The 24,078-nt window shown below is 33.1% G+C and overlaps 1 protein-coding gene across 1 annotated transcript in view; it reads right to left on the bottom strand.

Annotated features, from left to right (window-relative positions):
- Nucleotides 1–21,145, bottom strand: part of LOC142337278 (uncharacterized) — a 22,714-nt gene extending 1,569 nt beyond the window's left edge. The window contains exons 1-4 of the mRNA XM_075386500.1: nucleotides 21,109–21,145; nucleotides 16,392–16,671; nucleotides 14,007–14,187; nucleotides 9,439–9,638 (exon numbers count right to left, since the gene is read on the bottom strand). Coding sequence (XP_075242615.1) covers nucleotides 9,439–9,638; nucleotides 14,007–14,187; nucleotides 16,392–16,553 — 543 coding nt within the window. The 5' untranslated portion in view covers nucleotides 16,554–16,671; nucleotides 21,109–21,145. The remainder of the gene's footprint in view (nucleotides 1–9,438; nucleotides 9,639–14,006; nucleotides 14,188–16,391; nucleotides 16,672–21,108) is intronic.
- Nucleotides 21,146–24,078: the final 2,933 nt, after the last annotated feature.

Consider the following 24,078-nt stretch of genomic DNA (forward strand, 5'->3'; position numbering starts at 1 on the left):
AATGGCAGAAAGAGTTACCCATTTCAAAATTTTGGAGAGGGGTTTCCATTTCATATTGTAGTCTCTATGAAGAAAAATCAGAGTGTAGAACACAATTGATTGTTTCATTCGGCCTGAACATATCAGAACGAATGAATTACAACTTTGTAACTTTCTCTGAACATTTCAACCTTAGTGGAGCCAATAAAACGTGTTGCTTAATTTACAAATGAACATGACTGTAAAATTTACTCAAAACAATCGCAGCGAATTTTAGTTTCTAACCGCAATTCCAAAATGTCTCTTTTCCTAATTCTGTGCTTAAAACCTACTGAATTCCATGTCTAAATTATCTATCGCTTCAAAAAACAGTTGTTCCCTGAACTTGAATATGCGTGAGAAACTTAACGTGTTTTCAGGATCCATTAATTTTTCTTTTCTAGGATTCTGTTTATTCAATTTTAGATGTTTGGTGAATTGATGACGATTTTGATTATAGCATTGTCTTTTATTTAGGATTGATCTCGATATTTTTATAACTGTATGTTTCTACGAAAACGGATGAATTGGAAACAATTAAAATGAGGTACCATGATAGCATTTTAAAACCTAGTTTTTCCACTTAAACCGCAAGATATTTTGTCTGAAAGTTAGGACGCAATGTAGGCGTACACCAAAAGTTTGTTTAAATAAGTGTTTAGACGCAATGAGACTGTTTGCAGCTGCCAATTCGAACGACAAGTACTTAACGCCACGTCAATATCAGTACGTATGGCAAGTCTAATTGCAAGTATAGGTATCAGTACTGATTCAGAGCAATGACCATAACATAACTTAAACTCGTCAGCCTCTTGCAATTCTTGGCCAAGACTTGGTAAATCTCAATCCATGTCTTGGAAAAAACATAGCAAATTTTAATCCATATCTGGGCTATGATTTGGTAAGTCTGAATTCACGACTTGACGGTCATTAAAGGTCCTAACAACGCCAAAAACGCATCAAATACTCAAAAAAGAATACAATCAAAGCCGTTGGTTTTGTCTAACAAACTTTTTCAAACTAAGGTTGAAAAAGGCTTTAATAAAAGTGAATTGGCCTAAATCAACCATAAAAGTCATAAACACCAACAAACACTTTATATATATTTATATATATATATATATATATATATATATATATATATATATATAACGAAAGCAGAAAGCATTAGAAACAATGGCAGAAAGAGTTACCCATTTCAAAATTTTGGAGAGGGTTTTCCATTTCATATTGTAGCCTATATGAAGAAAAATCAGAATGTAGAACACAATTGATTGGTTCATCCGGCCTGAACATATCAGAACGAATGAATTACAACATTGTAACTTTCTCTGAACATTTCAACCTTAGTGGAGCCAATAAAACGTGTTGCTTAATTTACAAATGAACATGACTGTAAAGTTTACTCAAACAATCGCAGCGAATTTTAGTTTCCAACCGCAATTCCAAAATGTCTCTTTTCCTAATTCTGTGCTTAAAACCTACTGAATTCCAAGTCTAAATTATCTATCGCTTCAAAAACAGTTGTTCCCTGATCCTGAATATGCGTGAGAAACTTAACGTGTTTTCAGGATCCATTAATTTGTCATTTCTAGGATTCTGTTTATTCAATTTTAGATGTTTGGTGAATTGATGACGATTTTGATTACAGCATTGTCTTTTATTTAGGATTGATCTCGATATTTTTATAACTGTATGTTTCTACGAAAACGGATGAATTGGAAACAATTAAAATGAGGTACCATGATAGCATTTTAAAACCTAGTTTTCCACTTAAACCGCAAGATATTTTGTCTGAAAGTTAGGACGCAATGTAGGCGTACACCAAAATTTTGTTTAAATAAGTGTTTAGACGCAATAAGACTGTTTGCAGCTGCAATTCGAACGACAAGTACTTAACGCCACGTCAATATCAGTACGTATGGCAAGTCTAATTGCAAGTATAGGTGTCAGTACTGATTCAGAGCAATGAACATAACATAACTTAAACTCGTCAGCTTCTTGCAATTCTTGGCCAAGACTTGGTAAGTCTCAATCCATGTCTTGGCAAAAACATAGCAAATTTTAATCCATATGTGGGCTATGATTTGGTAAGTGTGAATTCACGACTTGACGGTCATTAAAGGTCCTAACAACGCCAAAAACGCATCAACTACTCAAAAAAGAATACAATCAAAGCCGTTGGTTTTGTCAAACAAACTTTTTCAAACTAAGGTTGAAAAGGCTTTAATAAAACTGAATTGGCCTAATTCAACCATAAAAGTCATAAACACCAACAAACACTTTATATATATTTATATATATATATATATATATATATATATATAAATATATATATATATATAAAAGACGTAAAATTAGTGGCATTTATTTCCTAATAAAAAGATATAAATTTTTTCGATTTCGACCCAGAGTAAGAGTTTTTTGAAAGCCATTAAAGTAGGAAAAACCATTTCTTAATTCAGAATGAAAAAAAGAAAATAAACGTATTGGCATCACATTTGAGAATAAAAGCATCAAAAATGACTTATATCGTTTTTGAAAGCTAGCAAAACAAAATGAAGCATTTTCAGACCAAATTGACTTCAAGATGAGGCGTTTTTGACGCCAGGCAAAACAATATAAGTTTTTTGCGACCAAATTGATATTATAATAAAGTTTTTTGGGAGGGGGGGTCAAATTGACTGAAATCAAAGAAAACGAGGACACAGCAAAATAACAAATGAGCATCGTATTTGAAAATAAAGGATTCGGATTTGTTTTTTTGCTTTTGAACCCAAGCCGGAAAAATACAAGTTTAAGAAGACCAAATTACCAAATTGACTTTATGATAAGGATTTTGGTTTCAAAACAAATTTTTCCTATGATATTTTGCGTCAAAAAATTAACGTCTTTTCAGTGCACAAAAAAAATTTCATTTCTAATTTTTATATAATCAATTTTCGTATGTTTATTTTTGAATAGGAGACCACGACCTTGATTGCAGTTTTGTTTAAAACATTATGCGCAGGTTTGACAAATATGAGGTAAAAAATGGTTGCATTGGCCTCTAAAAATTGGATAAGTGCATGCTTACAACTTTGACAAAAAAGAAACATTTAAAACGACGCACCACGATGGCACTTTGAAAGCTCACGTACCCCACGGTTTTTATTTTTTCCTTAGAATCCAAGATTTTTAATGGTTACAACGGATGGTAAGAATGCGTCAAGCTTGTTCAAGCAAAATATTCAGGCACATTGAGACTGTTTGCAGCTGCAATTAGAAATGCACGTACTTATTGACAATCAATATCAGAACTGGACAAATCTAAATTCAAATCAAGGTATCAATATTGGTTAATTGCTATGATCACAAGTATTTTAAACCTGTCAGTCTTCGGAAAGTACTGGCCAAGACTTTGCAAGTTTTAATCCATGAGTTGGCCAAACTTGGTAAGTTTTAATCTATGTCTTGGCCATGACTTTTCAAGTTTTAATCCATGTCATGGCCACAACTTGGCAAGTCATATTCCATGTCTTGGCAAAGACTTGCCTAGTTTCAATACCTATCCTGGCCATGATTTGGCTATTTCTATATCAAAATCCCAGCATTCAAAAAATGTCCTCAAAACGTCTCAAAAAGACATCAGGAACACAAGAAGCTAAAATCAAAGACGTTGGCTTTGTCAAGCAACGTTTTCCAAAACAGAGGTTGAAAACGCTTTCATAAACCTGAAGTAGCTGCAATCAACCATAGAAGTTAAAACATCGACAAATTGCTTTTCATATATAAAAGAAAAAATTTAGTGGCCTGAAATTCCCAACAAAAAAGACACAAAAAACTTTCCTTTTTTCGTTTTTGATCCCAAGCAAAACAAACAAAAAAATCAAAATCAAAATGAACTTATGAAAAAGATTTTTGCGTCAAAACAGTTTCTGGTTACTTGAATATCCGGGAGGAACTTAAAGACGTTTCAGTACTCCTTAATATTTCAATTCCATGATTTTGCAAAATCAATTTTCTATTTTCGAAGATTATGGGATGACGATCTTTATTATACCATGCCCAAGTATGACCAGTACGCGGTAGAAGATGCTTGCTGATGATTGCTCTCGGTAATGTGTAGAATTGTATGTTTCAATCAAAAATGGATGAATAGGAAACAGCTAAAACAACGTAAAAGGATAGAACTTTGAAAGCTCACGTACCAAGTAGTTTTTCACTTAAACTCCAAAGTTTGGTACGCTAGCACCAAGTTCGTTTAGTCAAGAGTTTAGACGCACTGAGACTGTTTGCAGCTGCAATCAGAGCTCCCGTATTTAACGGCCACTCATTATTAGCACCGGGCAATTCTAATCACAAGTCCAGGTATCAGTACTGTTTAAAAGCTAAGATAATATTTATTTTAAACTTGTCAGCTTTTGTTAGTCTTGGCCAAGACTTGGCAAGTCTTAATTCATGTCTTGGCTCAGATTTTTTATGTCAAACCATAGGTTTTTTTGAAGGCAAGAAAAGGATAAACAAACTTTTTTGGTCAAAACAAAAACAATATGAAGAAAACGAGAACACACCAAAGAAAAGTACGAGCATTGTATTATAAAAAAGGAGTTGATGTTTTCCGTTCTTGACCCCAAGCAATCTCAAATAAGTTCTTCAAGATCGAGAACACGCCAATCGAAGGAAACGAGAACACCAAAGAAACATATGAGCGTCGTGTTTAAAAAATAAAGGCATCAGAGCTGATTTTTTACAGACAGAATAAAATAGGTTTTTTGAGACAAAATTAACTTTTTGAGAAGGATTTTAGGGTCAAAACAAAAAAAAACAGAAAAAAAAGAGAACACAGCAAAACACATATGTCAAAATTTTATTTACAAAATTTTCAACGGTTCACTAAATAGAAATTGTTTGCATATTGATTTGCTCATTTTGATCTATTATAGTGTTTTAAAGTTACATTAAGTTATGTATCATCGTTGCTTTGTCACAATTTGTGGTTTGAAAACTTTTTCAGTCACAGGCTTCCTCGATGATTCTCACATGACGCTCTCATATTAAAAAATGATTGTTTACATCAATTTAAAGACGAATAGCTTTGAACTTTCATGTGCCCATGTTTTATTTTTACTTAGTTTGTTTTTTCATTAGTTTGTAACGCAGCGTTCTTTCTGTTATCAAAGTGAAGAAATCTCGAAACGCATTGGATTTTATATTTTTCAATATGTTTCAATAAAAAAATAAAATAAATTAAAATTATCATAAGATATTTCTAAATGCAGTTTTCAAAAAAAAATGATAAACTATTTTTGCAGCACCTCTTTTGCTTTATAAAATACTTTTTTAAAACATTATTTTAAAATTTTTTTAATTACCTTTTAAACTTAATAGTAAAGTACACCAGATGAACTGAAAACTATATACCTGCAAAGATTAATGAAATTTCTTCTCAATATAGTTATTTCGATAAGGAGAAATTGGCCTCACAGCCTACTCTTGCATGGCAAACCTAAGGAATTAGTTTGACAATAACTTTAAATTATCAAATTAGCACATTAGAAATTTGTTCCATATCTTATGGCTTACATTTTATCTCTATCGTTATTTTCATCCCCAATACAACACTATTCAAAAACTATTAATATTGACTTTTAAAATAGCAGTTTGTCTTCGTTATTAATTTATGGGGATCACTGAGACCACTCAGACTTAACGTTTCATCAGTCAAGTTTGCTTTAGACAGATATATGAGCTGAATGAACCTATGTTTTAGCAGCACTTCCAACTTTTTATATTGACAATTCTGATTTGTGTTTTTTCAAAAAACACAAAAATCAAGTAATAGATTTTCAAAGCAATCCAATGAAAACTTACAAATACGCCGAAATTAAAATTGATTTCAGAAGTGCCGAAACTTCCAATACCAATTAATTATCAATTAAGTGCAAGCAGGATTCATTTTCAAAGCAGCCAAGGCACGCTGATCCGTAGTTCGGTTATGATAGAAGCATATCAAGCCCTACTGACCAGTGAGATATAGTCATGGTCAGCAGTTATCATTGTTTGCTTTATATTGATCTCGCTCCAATTGTTTTGCCCCAATAAACAAAAAATCCGTAATCTCAAATTTTCATTATGGTTGTTTCGGATTTTTTGCTCTCGTTTCAGTTGGAAAGATCTGATCGGATTAAAATTTTATCGGGTGAAATAATGAATAATTTTAGGCACTCTTACAATCGCCACCGATAGGTTTCTTGGCAAATTTTAACCCATGTCTTAGCCATGATTTGGCTAATTCTAAATCAAAAGACTGGCAGTCATAAATTGTCCTTAAAACGACAAAAAGACATCAGGAACACAAAAAAGGCTACAATCAAAGCCATAACTAATGTTGAAAACGCTTTCATGGATCTGAATTAGCTGCAATCAACCATAGAAATCAAAAACATCAACAAACATTTTTCATATATAAAAGACAAAAATTAGTGGTCTTTAATTCCCAACAAAAAAGACATCAGAAGTTTTTCTTTTTTTTGCTTTTGAACCCAAGCAATATAAAAAAAATTAAAACAATGGCTTTGTCTGCCATTTTTTTCTAAATTACGATTAAAAACGCTCTCATAGCACTGAGTCGGCAGGAAGCAACCTTAAACAAAAACATCACCGACAAACTTTTTTCATATTTAAAAGATTTAAAAAATAGTGACATTTTGTCCTAAACAAAAAGGACATCAGAATTGATTTTTTTTTGTTTTTAACCCAGAACCAGCCTATAAGATTTTTGAAGGCAAAAAAAAAGATAAATAAACTTTTTCTGGTCAAAACGAAAACAAAATAAAGAAAACGAGAACACTCCAAAAAAGTACAAGCCTTGATTTATTCAAAAAACTGAAGTTGGTTTTTTCGTTCTTAACCCCAAGCAAACTAAAACAAGTTCTTCAAGATCAAATTCATTTTATGATTAATTTAAGGGTCAAAACGAAAAAAGAACTCAAAAAAATGAGAACACGCCAACGAAACACATGAGCGTCGTGTCTGAAAATAAAGGCATCATAGCTGATTTTTTTTCCTTATTGAATCACAAGCAAAACATAAAAAGTTTTTTGAGACAAAATTATCTTTTTGATAAAGATTTTAGGATCAAAACAAAAAAAGCAGAAAAAAGTTAGCACAAATACAACATATGTCAAAAATTTTAGTTAGATAAGTTTCAATGGTTCACTAGATAGACATTGTTTGCTTATTGATTTGCTCATTTTGATCTATTGCAGTATTTAAAGGATACTTTAAGGTATGTATCATCGCTTCTTGGTCACATATTTTGGTTTGAAAACCTTTTCGGTCACAGGAATCCTTGATTATTTTCACATGACGCTCTCATATTATAAAAAGATGGATTAGATCAATTTCAAGGCGAATAGCTTTGAAGTTTCATGTGCAAATGTTTTCTTTTTACTTAGTTTGTTTTTTCATTAGCTTTTGAAGCAGTTTTTTTCTGTTATCAAAGTGCAAAAATCTCGAAACGCATTGCATTTCATATTTTTCAGTATGTTTCGATTAAAAATATAAAATAAAACAAAATTAAATTAAATTATCATAAATTAATTCTAACTGCAGTTTTCAAAAATAAATTGATTTTCCGCAGCGCCTCTTCTGCTTTAAAATTTTTTTTTTTGAGTTTTTTAAGTATTTTAAAGTTTGTTTGAATACTTTTTAAACTTAATAGTAAAGTACACCAGAGGAACTGAAAACTATATACCTGCGAAGTTGAATGACACTTCTTTCTCAGTATAGTTAATTCGATAAGGAGAAATTGGCCTCACAACCTACTCTTGCATGGCAAACCTAAAGAATTAGTTTGACAAAAACTTTAAATTAGCAAATTAGCACATTAGAAATTTGTTCCATATCTTATGGCTTACATTTTATCTCTATCGTTATTTTCATCCCCAATACAACACTATTCAAAAACTATTAATATTGACTTTTAAAATAGCAGTTTGTCTTCGTTATTAATTTATGGGGATCACTGAGACCACTCATACTTAACGTTTCTTCAGTCAAGTTTGCTTTACACAGATATATGAGCTGAATGAGTCTATGTTTTAGCAGCACTGCTAACTTCTCATATTGACAATTCTGATTTGTGTTTTTTCAAAAAACACAAAAATCAAGTAACAGATTTTCAAAGCAATCCAGTGAAAACTTACAAATACGCCGAAATTGAAATTGATTTCATAAGTGCCGAAACTTCCAATACAAATTAATTATCAATTAAGTGCAAGCAGGATTCATTTTCAAAGCAGCCAAGGCACGCTGATCAGTTGTTCGGTTGTGATAGATGCATATCAAGTCCCACTGTCCACTGAGACATGGACATGGTCAGGAGTTATCATTGTTTGCTTTAATTTGATCTCGCTCCAATTGTTTTGCCCCAATAAACAAAAAATCCGTAATCTCAACTCTTCATTATGGTTGGTTCGTCTGTTTTGCTTTCGTTTCAGTTGGAAAGATCTGATCGGATTAAAAAATTTTCGGGTGAAATGATGAATATTTTTAGGCAATCGTATACCGTTAGGTTTCGATACAGTTGTACTTCGCACAATCTGATTGTCTGAGAAACTGTCAGCGTTGTAAAATAATGCATGCATACAAATGTCAATCAACTTAGTCTTACTCTTCGAAAGATCTTTTGATGTATTTGGCTATGTCTTGCAGGACACAGCCATATCTCAGCGCCTTGTGGGACTTGATAGGAGTCTTTCACAGCCGATCGTGGGATTATCACGAACACCAAATTCATTTTAATTTTTTTCTTCCCTGTTTCACTTCTAAGCATAATTGAATTAATACCTTGATTGATTGGAATTGATTGTTAGCGAAGTAGTGAACGTTTAATCAACCAGAAAACAGAACAATTAACTCTTCGCCTCTGGGTGGCTAATCTGAGAAGTCTATACTTTGAAACGTCTGCCATTCACAATAGCGCCATTATTATAGCAGTTGTTCATAAAAGCGCGCAGTACATAAACTAGGAGGATGCTGATCTAGCCAAAGCGCGTCTAGCAGAATTTTTTGAAATGACAAATAAAGCAGAATACTACCCTCTCATTCAGTGGTCAGAATTGTGAAATACGAAATTTTTCAGAACTTCTGACAATTTTTCAAAATAAAATAAGGTATTGAAGCTCAGTCCGTGGTCCCGAATGCCACCGACAAAACGTATCTTAATACATGCAAAAAGGGCCTTACAGTATGTGATATATTGCGACAAAGAATTACTTACAGCAATTAGTAATTAGTAATTATATAATGTCTTTTCCTCCAAATTCCACAAATAAGCGCAATATCAATAAAAGGCAGGGGAGTTAGCTGGTAACTACAGTGTTTTTACAATGTCTTACAAAGATTGAGATTGAGAAAATGCCAAGTAAATCTTACCGTATCATTCATGCCAAACCAGAGGTTGTACGTGGCAATATTGTCACATAGGAAACGCATTTGCTCATATGTTCCGTTCAGTCGATAAAACACAAGACCTCCAATCTGTTCACATGCACTCTTAGCTTCTAAAAAATACCCCCTACGTCGAGGTATCACCAGGTGTTCCAACGTTTTGTCCAACAACACACAAGCTGCACCTGCGTATAGATAAGAAAAACATAATCAAGTGAAGTTTGCAGACATTAATACTTCATCTGATTATTCTTTTTTACTTAGTATCTTTTCTCAATGAGCTATGTGGTTAAAATGTAGGTCTATATACCTCAACAAGTATAGTAAATGATCGTCGTTTTTGAGTTGAAATAAAATTCCATTATGGTTATCCGAAAATAATTATGCGGAAGTCATTGGTTTGGAGGCTAAATTATTTGTATATAATTGTATTGATTGTATCCATGTGTCTACAAAAAATTAAGAAAGCACTATTGTTCACGATCAATTGTAACCCGGTTTGAATGCAACGGGATCTCGTTGCGCTGGTCCGAATCTATAAAGAGCCTAATTTGATCAGAATCGGAATCGAGAAGGAGTGTTCCGGGTTTGACCAAGCTCAGAAAAATTGTTAAGGCCGTACTGAGGAACACCGTATAAATCATAGAAAAACTGAACAAAATCTTGTCGAATTTACTTCTACGGCCATGTTGAGATGTGTCTCAAAGCAGGGGAACCGTATTAAAGTTGTAATATGATTTCTAACCCGTACCTAACACATTTTGCACTGAATTTTTCTGATTCAGAGCTTATTCAGTGATTCATTCTGAATTATCGTCTGATTCAGAAGAATAACGAATACTTTCTCTGAATTTTGCTCTGATTCAGAGAAATTCAGAAATCACATCAGAGTTGGTTCTGAAATCCTTCTGAATCAGTACTAAAACTTGAAATATCTGTGAAATTGTTCTGAATCAGTACTGATAGTCACTGAGCTTTAGGTACGGGAAGGTACTGTATCATAGCTGTATTAAAATTTGTAAGGCAGCAAACAAATGACGTGATAAGGTAGCCTAACTTTGTAAATTAAAAAATTCCTTAATTATCAAGAAAAAATACGGACCAGGGAAAATATTCAGCTACTGTCTCCCAGACAAAAAAACGTTATAACGTTCGTCTTCTGCGTCTTATTTTCAGTTCATACATTGGAAGCATAAATCAAAATAAAAACAATTGAAAGCAGTGAAAATGTATTACTTATTAGTAACATTTTTGAAAGCGCCGTGAGCGTTATCACTACGATCTCTTAGAAATATTGAAAAAACAACTTGAATGATGTAAAATAATTTAAAAACCTTTCTATGAGAGAAGAGATGAGCAATACATATTGTGCAATCTATATCTGCCGAAAATTGAAATGGCCTTGATAAAAATTTTATCTTCTGTTTGGTGGAACAAAACCATCAAGAAATACGATTAATTACCCTAAAAAGCAGTTGCATTCGCCTACGCCTGCAGAAATTTCCATAGTTATTTCTTCACAAAAAAAGTTAAAACCATTGGGCAGACAATCAATCTGAGACACAACAATTTGACTATTGTCTGTCTCGGGGTCTCAAAATTTCATCATTCTTTTAATTAATTATTTTTTCTTGGACGTAATAACAATCATGCTTAAACAAGTAAAAGCAATTCTTCCTCGGTCGGGTTGTTCGTTTAAAGCTATACAAACATGAACAAGGAGATGAGATTACATAGCCATAGACAAAAGGCGGCAGTTATCTGGTGTTACTCTTAATAAAACACTTGGAAGCAAACAAACCAAAGTTCTGAAAAACTTGATAAAGTTCAGCCAGAAAAATAAGAAATAAATAAGAAATGTTGTTTCTAAAAAAGTTTTGAATAAAAAGTAATTCACATAACTCAAATTTTTGCTCAAAATATCATTTACTATTTTACATATGCTAGGAAAAAAAGGTTTAGGTAATATTGTTATCTATACTTGACCTAGTAGGTATTCATTGACGCTAGAGTAGGCAAAAGACTGATTACGTCGCCGATCTAACAAAATCAGCAGAGTCTGCGCTTGCGAACACGAGTGACGATTTTTTGTCACCAATTCTTGCATATGTGAAAATGGTCAAATTGCGGACAACAGTGACAAAAAGTTTGAGGACAAGGTTTTCAAAATTCAATCACTGATCTCGTAAAAATCACGTTTATTATTTGTCATAAAGGACCGCAATTTGTGAGCAGGTGTATCGCCATCAATTTCCGCAATTTTGAGCATACTTTTTTTCTATTTCATTTTTTGCTTTGCTCTATATTTGGTTTGCAGCCATTGATTATTATATCAGTTACAAAGTCAATGACGGAAAAATGTCATTTGTACACAAATTTTAAATCTATAACTCAAGAAAAAATATTAAATTTTATTATATTTAGGGTCAGAATATTTTAATACAAACCACTCAGTGTTCTTCTTCTTCTCAGATAAAAGTAGCCATTTAATGATTTTAATAAAAGCTCTTGGTGCTGTTTTTCTGTGCAGCTAAAATAAGTTTTTATGATTATGTTAACAACAACCCGCAGCGGTAAATTTCTTAATTGATAAAATTGTTCTCATGATAAGATTGTTTTAGCAAAAATCTCTCAGTGATGTTTCATTTAATAGATAAAATTGGTTTTCTCATTTTTTTAAATAAAAACCCCTCAGTGCTGTTTTTCTCCATAGATTAAACTAAACTTTTAGTTAGCAGACCGAAAAAAGTTCAAAAGAAGAGTCGGTCAAAGAAGAACTAAAAATCTTGATGAAAACTAAAACTTAATAAAACTTATCAAAAACCGATATTTTTATCTTGTTTCTCTTTTTTTGTCTACTTCTGTTCTGTTGATTCTGTTGTGTTATTGACTGGTTTTCTTGTTTAACATTTTTTCCTTTCTTTAAACTCTTCAATTTTAATGCAATCATCCTTTAATTTAATTAAAATCCCGCACATTTAGATATTTGAACATCAAGACTTACATACTTTTTTAAATGTTTGCATTTTTCAGTTGGCTTTTCTTTGATCCAGTTAACAAAAATAGAAACATGTGAACACATTTTATTACTTTTGTTTTCAATTTATAAGAAAGTTTTTACTGATAGATTTTCTCACGAAAAACCCGTCATAGTTCATCAGCCACTTTCATCAGTTCTTTTAATGAGTCATTGGTTTTAGTTATTTCTTTGTTAGTTTTTTCACTCGCATTTGCATTTGGAAACTGTTCTCCCTTCCTGACACAACAAAATGTGAAAAATTCAAGAGCATATAAAGCATTTAAGCTTAACTTTTAACTATAAACCGCGGATAATAGTGAAACAAATTAAAATTGCAGATAACAAAAACATGGATAAAAGTGACTATAAAACTATGGATAATAAAGACGCGAGTATTTGTGACAATAAACTTGCAGACACTAGTGACCCGGATAAAAATGACAAATACACCAAAAACTGCGAAAATTAGTGACGTTGAAGTCGCAGGAAAGTTTTAACCTTAGCGCGGATTTTAGTGACGCAAATTGCCGGATAAAAGCCGTACAAATCTGTCCGCCTATCCTGCGTGTCATCAAATTCCACAGTTTAGGACATCAGTGGCAAATAATCCCAATTTTGAGTATTTTTGCAATAATTTACCTCACATTCACTGTTGTCCGCAAAAGCCTATATCGTCTAATCTTATAACATGGAGCAGCGGAAAATGCTGGTATTTATAATCAAATTTGTTTGCTCAGAATGTAGGAGTGGTGACGTTTTGCTGGAAAAAAATTATAAAGCCATAAGATTAGTGTCTGAAGTAGATATCGTATTTTTTTGGAACTCTTGAATAAGCATAGGTTGATGCAAGCATCGAAAGGACGAGTAATCCATATTTTTAATATGTTTGAATGTTCAAAACTTATTAAAGATTGAATTGTCTGTGAGTTATGTTAATGCAACTACGCTTTGGTCTGATTGCTTGGAATTCAATCCTCCAAAGGACTACAGACTAAAAACCTAAGTCTCCGGCCTAAGGTGAGGTGCACAAATCATCCAAACAAAGCGTAAACTCTACATCACAAAATGTAAATCAAATTTGATCTAATTTTAGTCTCCATCTCTCCTCTATGGTACGTATTTTACTAAAAGTTGCCAAAAATGTCCTTCTCTTCTCTTGTTTCATAGAACTTTTCGAAAATTCAAAAATTATCTGTTTCTCAACTATATATATATATATATATATATATATATATATATATATATATATATATATATATATATATATATATATAAGTTTTTCCCAATTTCCTCTCGGCAGTTTGAATCTATTCTGCCCCCCCCCCCAGTATTTTTGTGTCCCCAAATTCAATTATATGTTGTTGCATAGCACGTTAGTATGTAAAAAATATCACCTGTGTCTGGGGACGTTTATATGTCTACTTAGTTGGTTGGATGCCACTAAGTTGGGGAGGGGGGAGTAGGTGAAAGTAGATCCGGCAGCTTTGCTTTCTTGTGTTCTTCAGTATCTTCGCATTACTCACGAAAACCTTACCCCCGTGATATGGTACTTGGTCAACTGATCGACTAGCATATCTGATGTAGAACCCTGGGCGCTCGAACTCCATCCCGTCAGCACGGCGGTTATCCGTCACATCTTCGAAGTATTTCCAAGGTGAACAAACTCCGTCTCTGCGCTTCTTGTTGATCTCACATACACCTGGGCTGATGTCATCCTAAATACATTTCTGGCCGTTGCTATATATTGAGAGACGTATATGGATACCGAAATTCACTCTCCAAAATGTTTTATATAACTGTGGTGTTAGATTTAAACTACTTCTTAAATACCTTAATACCCACATCGCTTGGATCGCGCGTTCATAATACATACGCGAGCAGCATTCTTAATAGCCTTATATGGTAATAATGACTCAAAGGAGGCAAAAATTAGAACGAATTCAGATCGGTCTCCACCATTTATTGAGATTATAAAGCAGATTTCGCTAACCAATCCGAGATTCTGACTCTGATTTTTGCACAACTGATTCTAATAAGAATATAAATTGTCATCCAGTTTTGCAGTTTTAATGTAATTTCTTCCAAATCTTAAAACGGTGGCCACGCATTCATTACTTGATCCGAATTTGTCGATGGTTCGGATATGATTGTGTACGAATGTAAATTGTATTAACTGTTAGAAGAGTGAAAGCCATGTCAACCAAACGAGAGAAAAAAGCCTGTTAGCGATTTTCGGGTCTCGCTTTTCTTCATTGGTGGCTAGTTTCTGGTGCGCCTCTTTTGGAGCTCAAAAATGCAGCGTCTCTAGTCGTCAAAGAAACTACAGAAGCTCATGCAAAAGCTAGCGTACACCGAACAAAAAATGTTGAATAGAAAAACTTGCAAGACTCTTCCAAGTGAATCCAAAGCCTGTAGGAATCTTGCAAGAGTCTTGGTACTGGTATGCATTTACTTGCAAGGTGACCTTGCAAGATTCTTGCAAGTTTTTTTTATTCATCGACCATTCGGGAGGAAATTCTTTATACCACCGTTTCCCTTGACAAGCGTCCATTTTTATATTTATTATTTTTATTGGTTGCACTATTCGATATATATGCTGATTTTAAATGTTGGTATCATCTTTCACCGAAACAGAATGATAATTTGCACACAAATTTTATCTCACTAATCTTTTGAAAAATGCTTGTTGCGATTTGTTTTAGCCTTTTTTGGTATTAGTTTTAAAATTTCTTTAATTAGAACATTCACTTCATGAAATTCTAGAATTACAAATTTTCAGACACGACATAATGAGAAGTTGCATTTTAATAAATTTTTCAATTATGAACACAACCCGGGAGATCAAATCCAAAAAAAACTGGTTCTTAGCCTATTTTACTAATGACTTTCAAAATAATTTTCAAAAGCTGCTACGATAACCGACGGCATAGCACATGCAAATTCACCCAAAAAGGTATGTCTTCTTGCATGTACTTAAATTTATTTTAATAGAGTATAAAAAATTTGAGAATCTAGACAACACCTAGACTCCAGGCAAATGGTTATAAGTCATCAAAAATAAGAGTAGTACCATGTCAATACTTCGGCAATGTCTGACACATTACATTACCTACAAACAAAACTTATAATTTACATCTTTATGTTTATCGCAAATTACTAACGGCTGCTAAAATTTCTATCTTTCTTTTAATTCGGAAATTATCGGTTTTTTTAATGAATATTTTTCCTTTTCTCTTAATTCTTTTTTTCCAATGTCATTGACTATTTAGCAAAGCTCACTGCAATGTCTCTGTAGATCTGGACTTGAGAATTCATTGTCATTCACACATTGAAATCAGGTTGCTTGATTATCGCCATGCTGGGATTTCCTAGCTTTGATACGACGAGGATTGTGGCTTGGAAGGAGATAGGAAGTCCTAGACTAACTTTTAGAGAACTTCTGAAACTGAAGAGGGAATTTAGTGGCATAAATTCGGTTTGACAAATTCTTGAAAATAAGTTTTGGGCATAATTTCAAAGGACAGATTTCAAATTGACCTTTTATGAATTTAAGTAGTGTCCTGTGATAAAATTTCTTTGAATGCTCCACCCGGACCAAACTCCAACTCTATATCAGTACTAGGCAAGTCTAAATACAAGTCTTATATCGTTTTTCAGTACTGGGCAAGTCCAATTACAAGTCTGACGCTTCAGTCTAATTTTGATCTTTTTCAGACCTATTTTCGACTTGACGAGTTTCGTAAATCAGACTTGGATTTAAAATTGCCAAGTCTCAGTCTAGACTTGGATTTAGACTGCCAAGTGTAAAAAGTGACATGATCATAGCTCTGAATCAGTACTGATACCTAGACTTGGAATTAGACTTGCCCAGTACTGAAATTGACTGGGCGTTAGGTCCGGGAACTGCTTCACTGACTACCTGTATAAATTTGGCTTTGTTTTCTTCGATGCAAGCTGGCTTTGATTCATTTTTCATGCCTCCATACACACATATTGGGTCATCTTTACTGGCATTGGACATTAACAGAATGTCCTCTGAATTCAGCTCGCATAATTTGTTGGCACAGAAGTTATATGACATGCATAGAGGGTTGCGCAAACATGTTATTGCACAGTCTTGTCTGGCGGTGCTCTCAAACTGACTAACTTGGTACCCGTCCAGACGAGTACTCTTCCTGATGTCATCAAAAACAGTTTGCCTAAAATTTTGTAAAAACAAAATATCCAGTGAAATACCAAAAAGAGACTCATTCATTTAACTTCACGTATAATTAAACTATGACGTTTTAAATGCAAACACATCCTCTCAGATCGAATTAAATTACACCATGGTCACATTAACGAGGCCAGCAATTGTGCCAGTCGGAAATAGATTGTGCCAGTTTCTTGTAGGAATTTTCAGATTCTTACAAGAGGATGCATCATCTGAGAAAAATTTCTGCCAGATTTCTAGAACACCTGTCTTATTAGGGTGCCCATGTTTTTGCAAACAATCTCCATGATTTCCTCTGTTGAATAGCTAAGTCATTTGATATATTCATTTCTTAGCAGAAAACTCTGCAGAGAATTGAACGCATAGCCTTTCATAACCAGATTTCTGTCACATCAGAACAGTCGACACTGGTCATGTTGGACTTATGCGTCTATATTCTAAAGGTCTTCTACAGACGTCGTGTTGGTTTCAGAATTTGCCCCAAAAATTAGGCTTCATAATTAATTCGATTTCTAAATTGCCCTCAAATAATAAACTCTCGAATCAAATTATTACAATTGTATTTTTATTAATGACACTATAAGACAATTGTAGTTTTGAAACAATTGCTCCAAAGCTTTTCACAATCTGAAAAAAAATTTGAAAGAAATTTGCAATATGAAAGAAAATGTAAAAGAAGCTGTGAAGAAAATTTGCAGGTGTGGTGATAGTCGAGAGGTAAGGTGTGTGGTCACATGCCACCGATTAAGAGGGCAATCACATAAAGCTGGATGTGTGAGGATGAGCTCTGATGTAACCATAGTTTGAAGTTGACAAAAACATGGGCATGTTCACCAAAAAAGAGCAAAGCTGGGCTTGAAAATAACTATCTCATCCGTGGGAAATGAAAAAAAGGCAGAGCTAAGAAGAGGCGTCTGTGGCTTAATGCAGATTAAGATCTATGGTTCAAAAACTTCGTGGAATTGAATGATAGTAATTTGAACAAAAATGAACAATCGTATGAGCTGAAAAACAAATTTTTTAACGTAAAACTGTTTCCGTAAACAGGGAAGCAATTTCTCTGTGTTTTTTCAACTTTCTCTCGGTTTTACTAATTCTTAAAGTTATTTTAAGGATTATTAATTCGAAGTCAATCAAACGTTCATACGTTAGCTTGAGTACCATATTTTTCCAAAAAAATTGAATTGCAAATTTTCCGTTTTTAAATAGCTTTCCAATAGTGATAACAAGATTTATGGATCGTTAGAGACCATTTTGAAGCAAATTTAAGGGAGTCATCAAATCAACTCTTCGTTCACATTGGCTCAAATCTTTTTCAAATTTTCTATTATTTAAAACATGAATTCTTTTTCATAAAACCACGCAGTTTATATATGTGATGATCGCGCATTAAAAAATATATTTTAAAGCTTGAACTCTTGAGAGCTCTTTTTCTCAAGAATTGTTAAATTTTTTGTCTCTGTTGATATGTTTAAAAACACCACAGTTTTAGATTTCAGTTTAGTGTCAATTTTTCTTCTCTCCGTTGACATGTGCTATGAAAATAAACAAAGCCTGTTTCGATTATCCAATTTTTATGATGAAAGACATTAATAGTGTCACAGCAATTTGTAATCATGAATATGCTTGAAGACATAATTGCTGATATCTTCAGGGGGAAAGGAAAAATTGCTTGAATTTGCGTTTTCACAATCAAAACTTTAACAAAATGCAACTGTTTTTCTTATTTTTAGAGAATAATTCACAAGTGCATTGCAAAAAGTTTAAGTTAGACAGAAAAACATTATTTTGTTGGAATTTTTTGTTGGTTAACCATCTGCTAGCACTTAAACAGAACTATGAGAAGTTAAAAAGAAGTACGGGCGCGTTTGATTTGATTGTGGTTTTAGATTTTTTCAGCTTACCACTCGCGATGTTAACCAAGAAATTTTTTTGAAAATAGTACAATTAAATTTGTTCAAAAATAATGACTTGGTAAAATTGCTAAAAAAAGAACTTAGATGACTGAATATACCCCATCCATATGAAGATGTTCGATGAAGTAAAAAATAAACTCAAAAATTGTAAAAAACAATTCTGTGATTATCGCAAAATAAGTCGGATACATTTAATCTGAAATAATCTGAGACTTATTTATATTCAAACATAACCAAATTGGTGAATTCCTTACTTTCGAAAATCATTCTCTGGCAATCTTTTTCAACGTTTCCTTCCACTTTTAGAAATTTTTGCTAGTACAAAAATCAGCTCAAGCTTTTTATTGTTTCAACTCCCTGCGCATTTCAATTTTTAATCTTATCTGGATGTTTCATCGCAATTTTTAGCGTTTGAATTTTAAATACAATGTAGGAAAATGTGAACCATACTTTGTTTTAAAATCAACAAACTGAAGCGGCTAAAGTTAGAAATTTCTATTAAAACAAATCCAATTTTCAATGGTAGCGCAAATGTAATTGTAAAAAAGTAAATAGACTATGACAAGTGAACGAAAACAAGATTTTTTAAAACATATTTGAAATTCAGTTTTAATCACATTTCAATTGGATCAAAACAACTATACTAAAATTGTTCTAACTCAGCTTTAGAAATGTTTCCTCGTTTTTTATGAAGCGACGGTTTTGATGAGGGTCTTCAAAGTTTCCTTTAAAATAAAACCAGAAGGCTATATAATATCTTTAGCGCTGATACTGCTTTACTATAATTTGTGCAACATGAAAACTGATTGATTTTCTTTGCTTGTAGTTTGGAAAACTCGATTTGCAATTTTGGCATTTTTTTCATAAAATGTCGTTCTTTCTTTCTATCACTGTTTTTCTCAACTCGAGAAGAGTTAGTCATTAAATCAATATCGATAAAAAAGCCGGGTCGAGGCCGAACGGTTAACTTGTGAGAGCATGCAAGTTTCTTGTAGAAACTTCTAAGGCGATGCATCGGCTTGCAAGTTTTTCTTACAAAAACTTGCAAGTTCTTTCAATTTTACCATTCAACTTGCAAGTTCATACAAGTTAACCATTCAATTTACAAGGTTCTCACCAGTAAACCATTTGATTTAAAAAGCTCTTGAAAGTTAACCATTCAAAGCGTAGATTTCTTAAGAGTTAAACGTTTGATTTTGATAATTTCTTACATAAATTCTGTGAAAAGTCGTTACCTGATAATTTTTCTACCTATATTGCAGCAAAAAACAATAAATATTGCAAGAAATAATTGCAAACAGATGCTTCAAAAATATATAATCTGGAAAAGTGTGAATTGAAATTATAAAATAGAAATTGTTAAAAAAATAAGGGTTACGAAATTATTTTGAGAAAATGCTGACATATGAAAGCCAATTGAGATCTACTGTTCCTTAATTGAATTGCAAAAGGACCTCATGAGTTGATAAAATTGAGAAGTAAACAAAATATCAAATTTGGTTGCATTGTAATATTTTATTCAAATTGAGCAACTAACTCCAACGCGCTTTCTACTGTAAATGACTGAGTGTTAAATTGAATTAACCAATAAGTGTCGAGCTCAACCGGAACGAACTTTTAAGAATTTTAAAAGTTAGACAATCGACTTGCAAGTTCTTACAAGTTTAGCATTCGACTTTTAAGTGTTTCCAAGTTAACCATTCGACTTGCAAGGTCTTACAAGTAACCGTCTTTTGCAAGAATATTGCAAATTCTTACAAGTTAACCATTCGGTCTCGACACGGGAAGACGGTTTTCGGATAAGTATAGGGAAAGTCTGAGTTGAATAAAATTTATTGAAAGTAACCCTAAAAAGTTCCAACAAGAGGAAAACATTATCCACTCTGGAAAAGATTTTTACACCTTGATAAGTTTGACAGGCTTTCTTATAATGCCACTGATACTTTTTTTAACATGAATAGAACAGTTGGTCAAAAATAACTGAAAAACAAAACAGCAGAGAATATGACATTTTTCCTTCCACTAAGGTGGAATCATTTTGAATGATCTTTTTCGGCTAAGGAACTGACCACCAGATCCTCAGTATAACCACCTTCGAAAAGTTCAAAAATATTTTTATTGACAAAATGTGGAAAGGCAATTTTTTTTGTAACAAATGTTCCATTAGCTGTACATTTTTACAAAAAATTGATTGAAAAAAATAATCTATAAAAAATTTTTTAGGCTTCTAAAGCTTTAAGAACGTTATTCACTAACTATGCAAACTTGTATCATTAACAATAAAAATAATTTATGATGAACAAAATTTTTGGATAAATGTTACTACCGAATTTGTTGTTCCAATTTATCATGCCAATCATATGTTTATTAATTCGTTCACAAGGTCACTTTGTAATCTTTCTAAGCTTTAAAATCGTTGGGTACAAATGGGTATTTGGCAAATTAGGCATTTTAACATTATCTGGATATTATTTTTTTCTGTCTAGGATTTGTGAAATATTTTTTACCGAACGCCAACTGGAGTTGGATGCTTTTCCTCTTCTGCCCAAGATATCACCACCGTCAAAGATAAGAATTGAAAAATTGTTTCTAAACTGCTAATTTTTTGATACTGCATTCTGTTCCATGTAGTAAAATTAAGTTTTAGTTGGTTAACAAAAATGTAATGAAAAAGACAAGAACTGGTTCTTGATTGGAGTGGAATTCTTAAATCTGTGAGCTGAGATACTTTGAAGTATCAAAAAATACTTCTGCCTAAAGTACACTCAACTACCAAAAAGAAGGTTTTAAAACTAGCATTGTATATTTTTGAACTTGTGTCGAAACCTTTCAACTCAAAACATTGTATAAGATATTTTTCCCTGTTGGCTCCTTCATGAAATTTATGTATTAACAACGCCCTCTGCGATGAATATGATGGTAATTATGGCAAAAACTGCCTTCCAGGACTTCTTAAATTCCAAACTAAGACTGGAAAAATCCTGAGAATAGTTTTTGTTCCTCTTGTTTTAAGTGTGCTCTTTTCTGTGGAGCAGGTTTCAACCTTTTCTGATTTTAAATATTCAGTACATTGTAAGTTAGTTACGCTAAAAACTTTTTTTCCACGCACATTTCCAATGGATAGTTCTGGTTCCAATCGTGTTCCCTTAGCTGTTCACTTACAGTTTCTTATGTAGTAGATATAGACCTTTAGATAATTTGTAGAATATTTGTTTCGTCTGGTCTGTGTAGCAATTATTTTTTGTATTTTTAAGGAATAATTTTGCAAATTAAAAATGCATGCTTCCCGTCAATTTAGCCATGGATATTCCATATTGAACAAGCTATAGTCTTGCAAATTGGCATGAGCCCGAAAAAATACAGTGACTAATTTGTGTCATTTTCTGTACTCGTTCGACCCAACTGCGTCAGGCCAGCCAAATCAAACATGTGAAGATCAATACATAAAGCGTGCAGTTAATAAGCCTTGAACCAATCAATTCAACTATTATAAATGATTGCATGGTTTTGCCACAGGTAGATTCGTGTTTGCTAAAAAAAGTTGTCCTTGTGAACATAACATGAAGTGTTGAACTTTCTTAATTTCGAGGTTCTCCTAATAGTGGTTTTCAGGCTTTTTGAGTTCATATATGAATCATTTTGATCGCTACAATACGTGATAGGTTGAACTATGATTGACAATGAGAAAGCTGATATTTGGCATACAAATGTCATATTTCAAGGCTATTGAAAACTTTGTGGTGGACACCAGAAATGATCAAAATCATCCAATCGCTGCTACAGAGAGTAAATAATTCCGAATTTTACTCTAAGCTAACATTGACAAAACTACCGACCGCTGTTTTTCTTCATAAATAAATTCTTTGAAACAAACAAATATTCAATCACTCTAACAACGATTTTCTCGAATCAATTTTCCCTGAAACCGGCTCAAAATTTTTAATTTATAATCAAAACTAACTCCACAAAACAAACAATCAATCTTCTTTATCTGGTTAAAAAATGTGTAAAAAAACTGTTGATCGCAATGAGCCTCTCTCAAGTCATCGTTGTCGTCTAGATGATGATTAACAACTTACGATAACATACATTATGGGTTTGGAAGAATTTTTGAATTGTCGTCTTAATTTTTCAGCACCTCAAGCGAGTTTTGGAACTTACAGCCAAGTATTGTCCTATTTCAACTTTGTAACTGCGGTAATTGCGTTTGTCATTTACTCTTACATTCTTATATGCTACTCAATAAAACGCAAAAATGACCTCAACCAAGGTCAGTGGTTAATTATAGCCGTCTGCGCTGGCGTGTTATCTTCCTGCGGGGCAAAAATTTTATCCCAGATTTTATTAAAACATGTTCACATTAAAAACGACAATATTCGCGACATTTTCAGATCAATTCTGTTCACAGTTCATTTTCATTTCAATATTAACAACGCTTTCTTTCTGACAACTTTGCTTTCGGCTTACCGTTACTTCTGTATTTGCAAATCCATCAAAAAGTACATCAAAGTATTTTCGGCTAAGCGAATCAGGTGGTACCTTTCGGCTTATTTCTTCTCCGGTGTCGTTATGGTGTGTATGAAAGAAGCTTTCAGGTATCTTAGCCGAAAATCCTGCCTTTCATTAACTTTTTGCTCATTATATTTTACTTCGTTCAATGTATTTTACGTTTTTTCGTTGACATCCACGACATATTTTCACGTGAAAGCTACAAGAAAGCTGGGTACCAAAATTTCAGAAGAACAGCGTCTAATAAGAAAGCAACCCAGAACATACTTCGATTCTTGCAGTGAAGATTTCAAATTTCAGTATGACACAAGAGCCGACTACTATAACTCACGCGAGCACGAAACATTCAAAGAAGAAATCAACTATTTGCGGGTTATTCGAGTTTATGCCCTCATTTTCACTCCTATTTTACTGCTGAAGTATTTATTTTGGTTAGTTTTGAGCTATAACGCGTTGAAATATGACGTATACTTTTCGGAGTCTAAGTTTGGGCTGATCACTGGGCATTTAGACCTCGTAGTTTACACGATTTTGGAGACGCTGCTCAAACTTAATTTCGTGTTCTTCATTAAAATTAATGAAGATTTCAGGCTGCGAGTAATGGCGCCCATGTACTGCCTTCAGAAACGGTTTTGCAGTAACTGCAGTCCAGATTTGATTTGGAAAGACATCAGACACGAACCGGCAGTTAATGTGAAGAAACGAAAGAAGCCAGATCAACTGATGTGCAATATAAAATGATAGTATAAAAATCAATTTAGCGTTGTTGTTGTTGTTGTAATTGTTAGAGCGCTGAAAAACTACTGTTGAATGAAGAGTGAAAACAGATATTGTCACTAAGAGATGCATGTGATACCTGATGAACTAACTGACTGACCTCTGATCAAAAACATTGTCCGGTGCTTTTTGAGTGTGAGTGCGAGTGGGTGTGTGTGTGTGTGTGGGGGGGGGGGGGTGTCTGGGTCTGT

This window comes from Convolutriloba macropyga, chromosome 1 (assembly GCF_964194025.1).
Source record: "Convolutriloba macropyga chromosome 1, txConMacr16.3, whole genome shotgun sequence".
In the NCBI taxonomy this organism is placed as follows: domain Eukaryota; kingdom Metazoa; phylum Xenacoelomorpha; order Acoela; family Convolutidae; genus Convolutriloba; species Convolutriloba macropyga.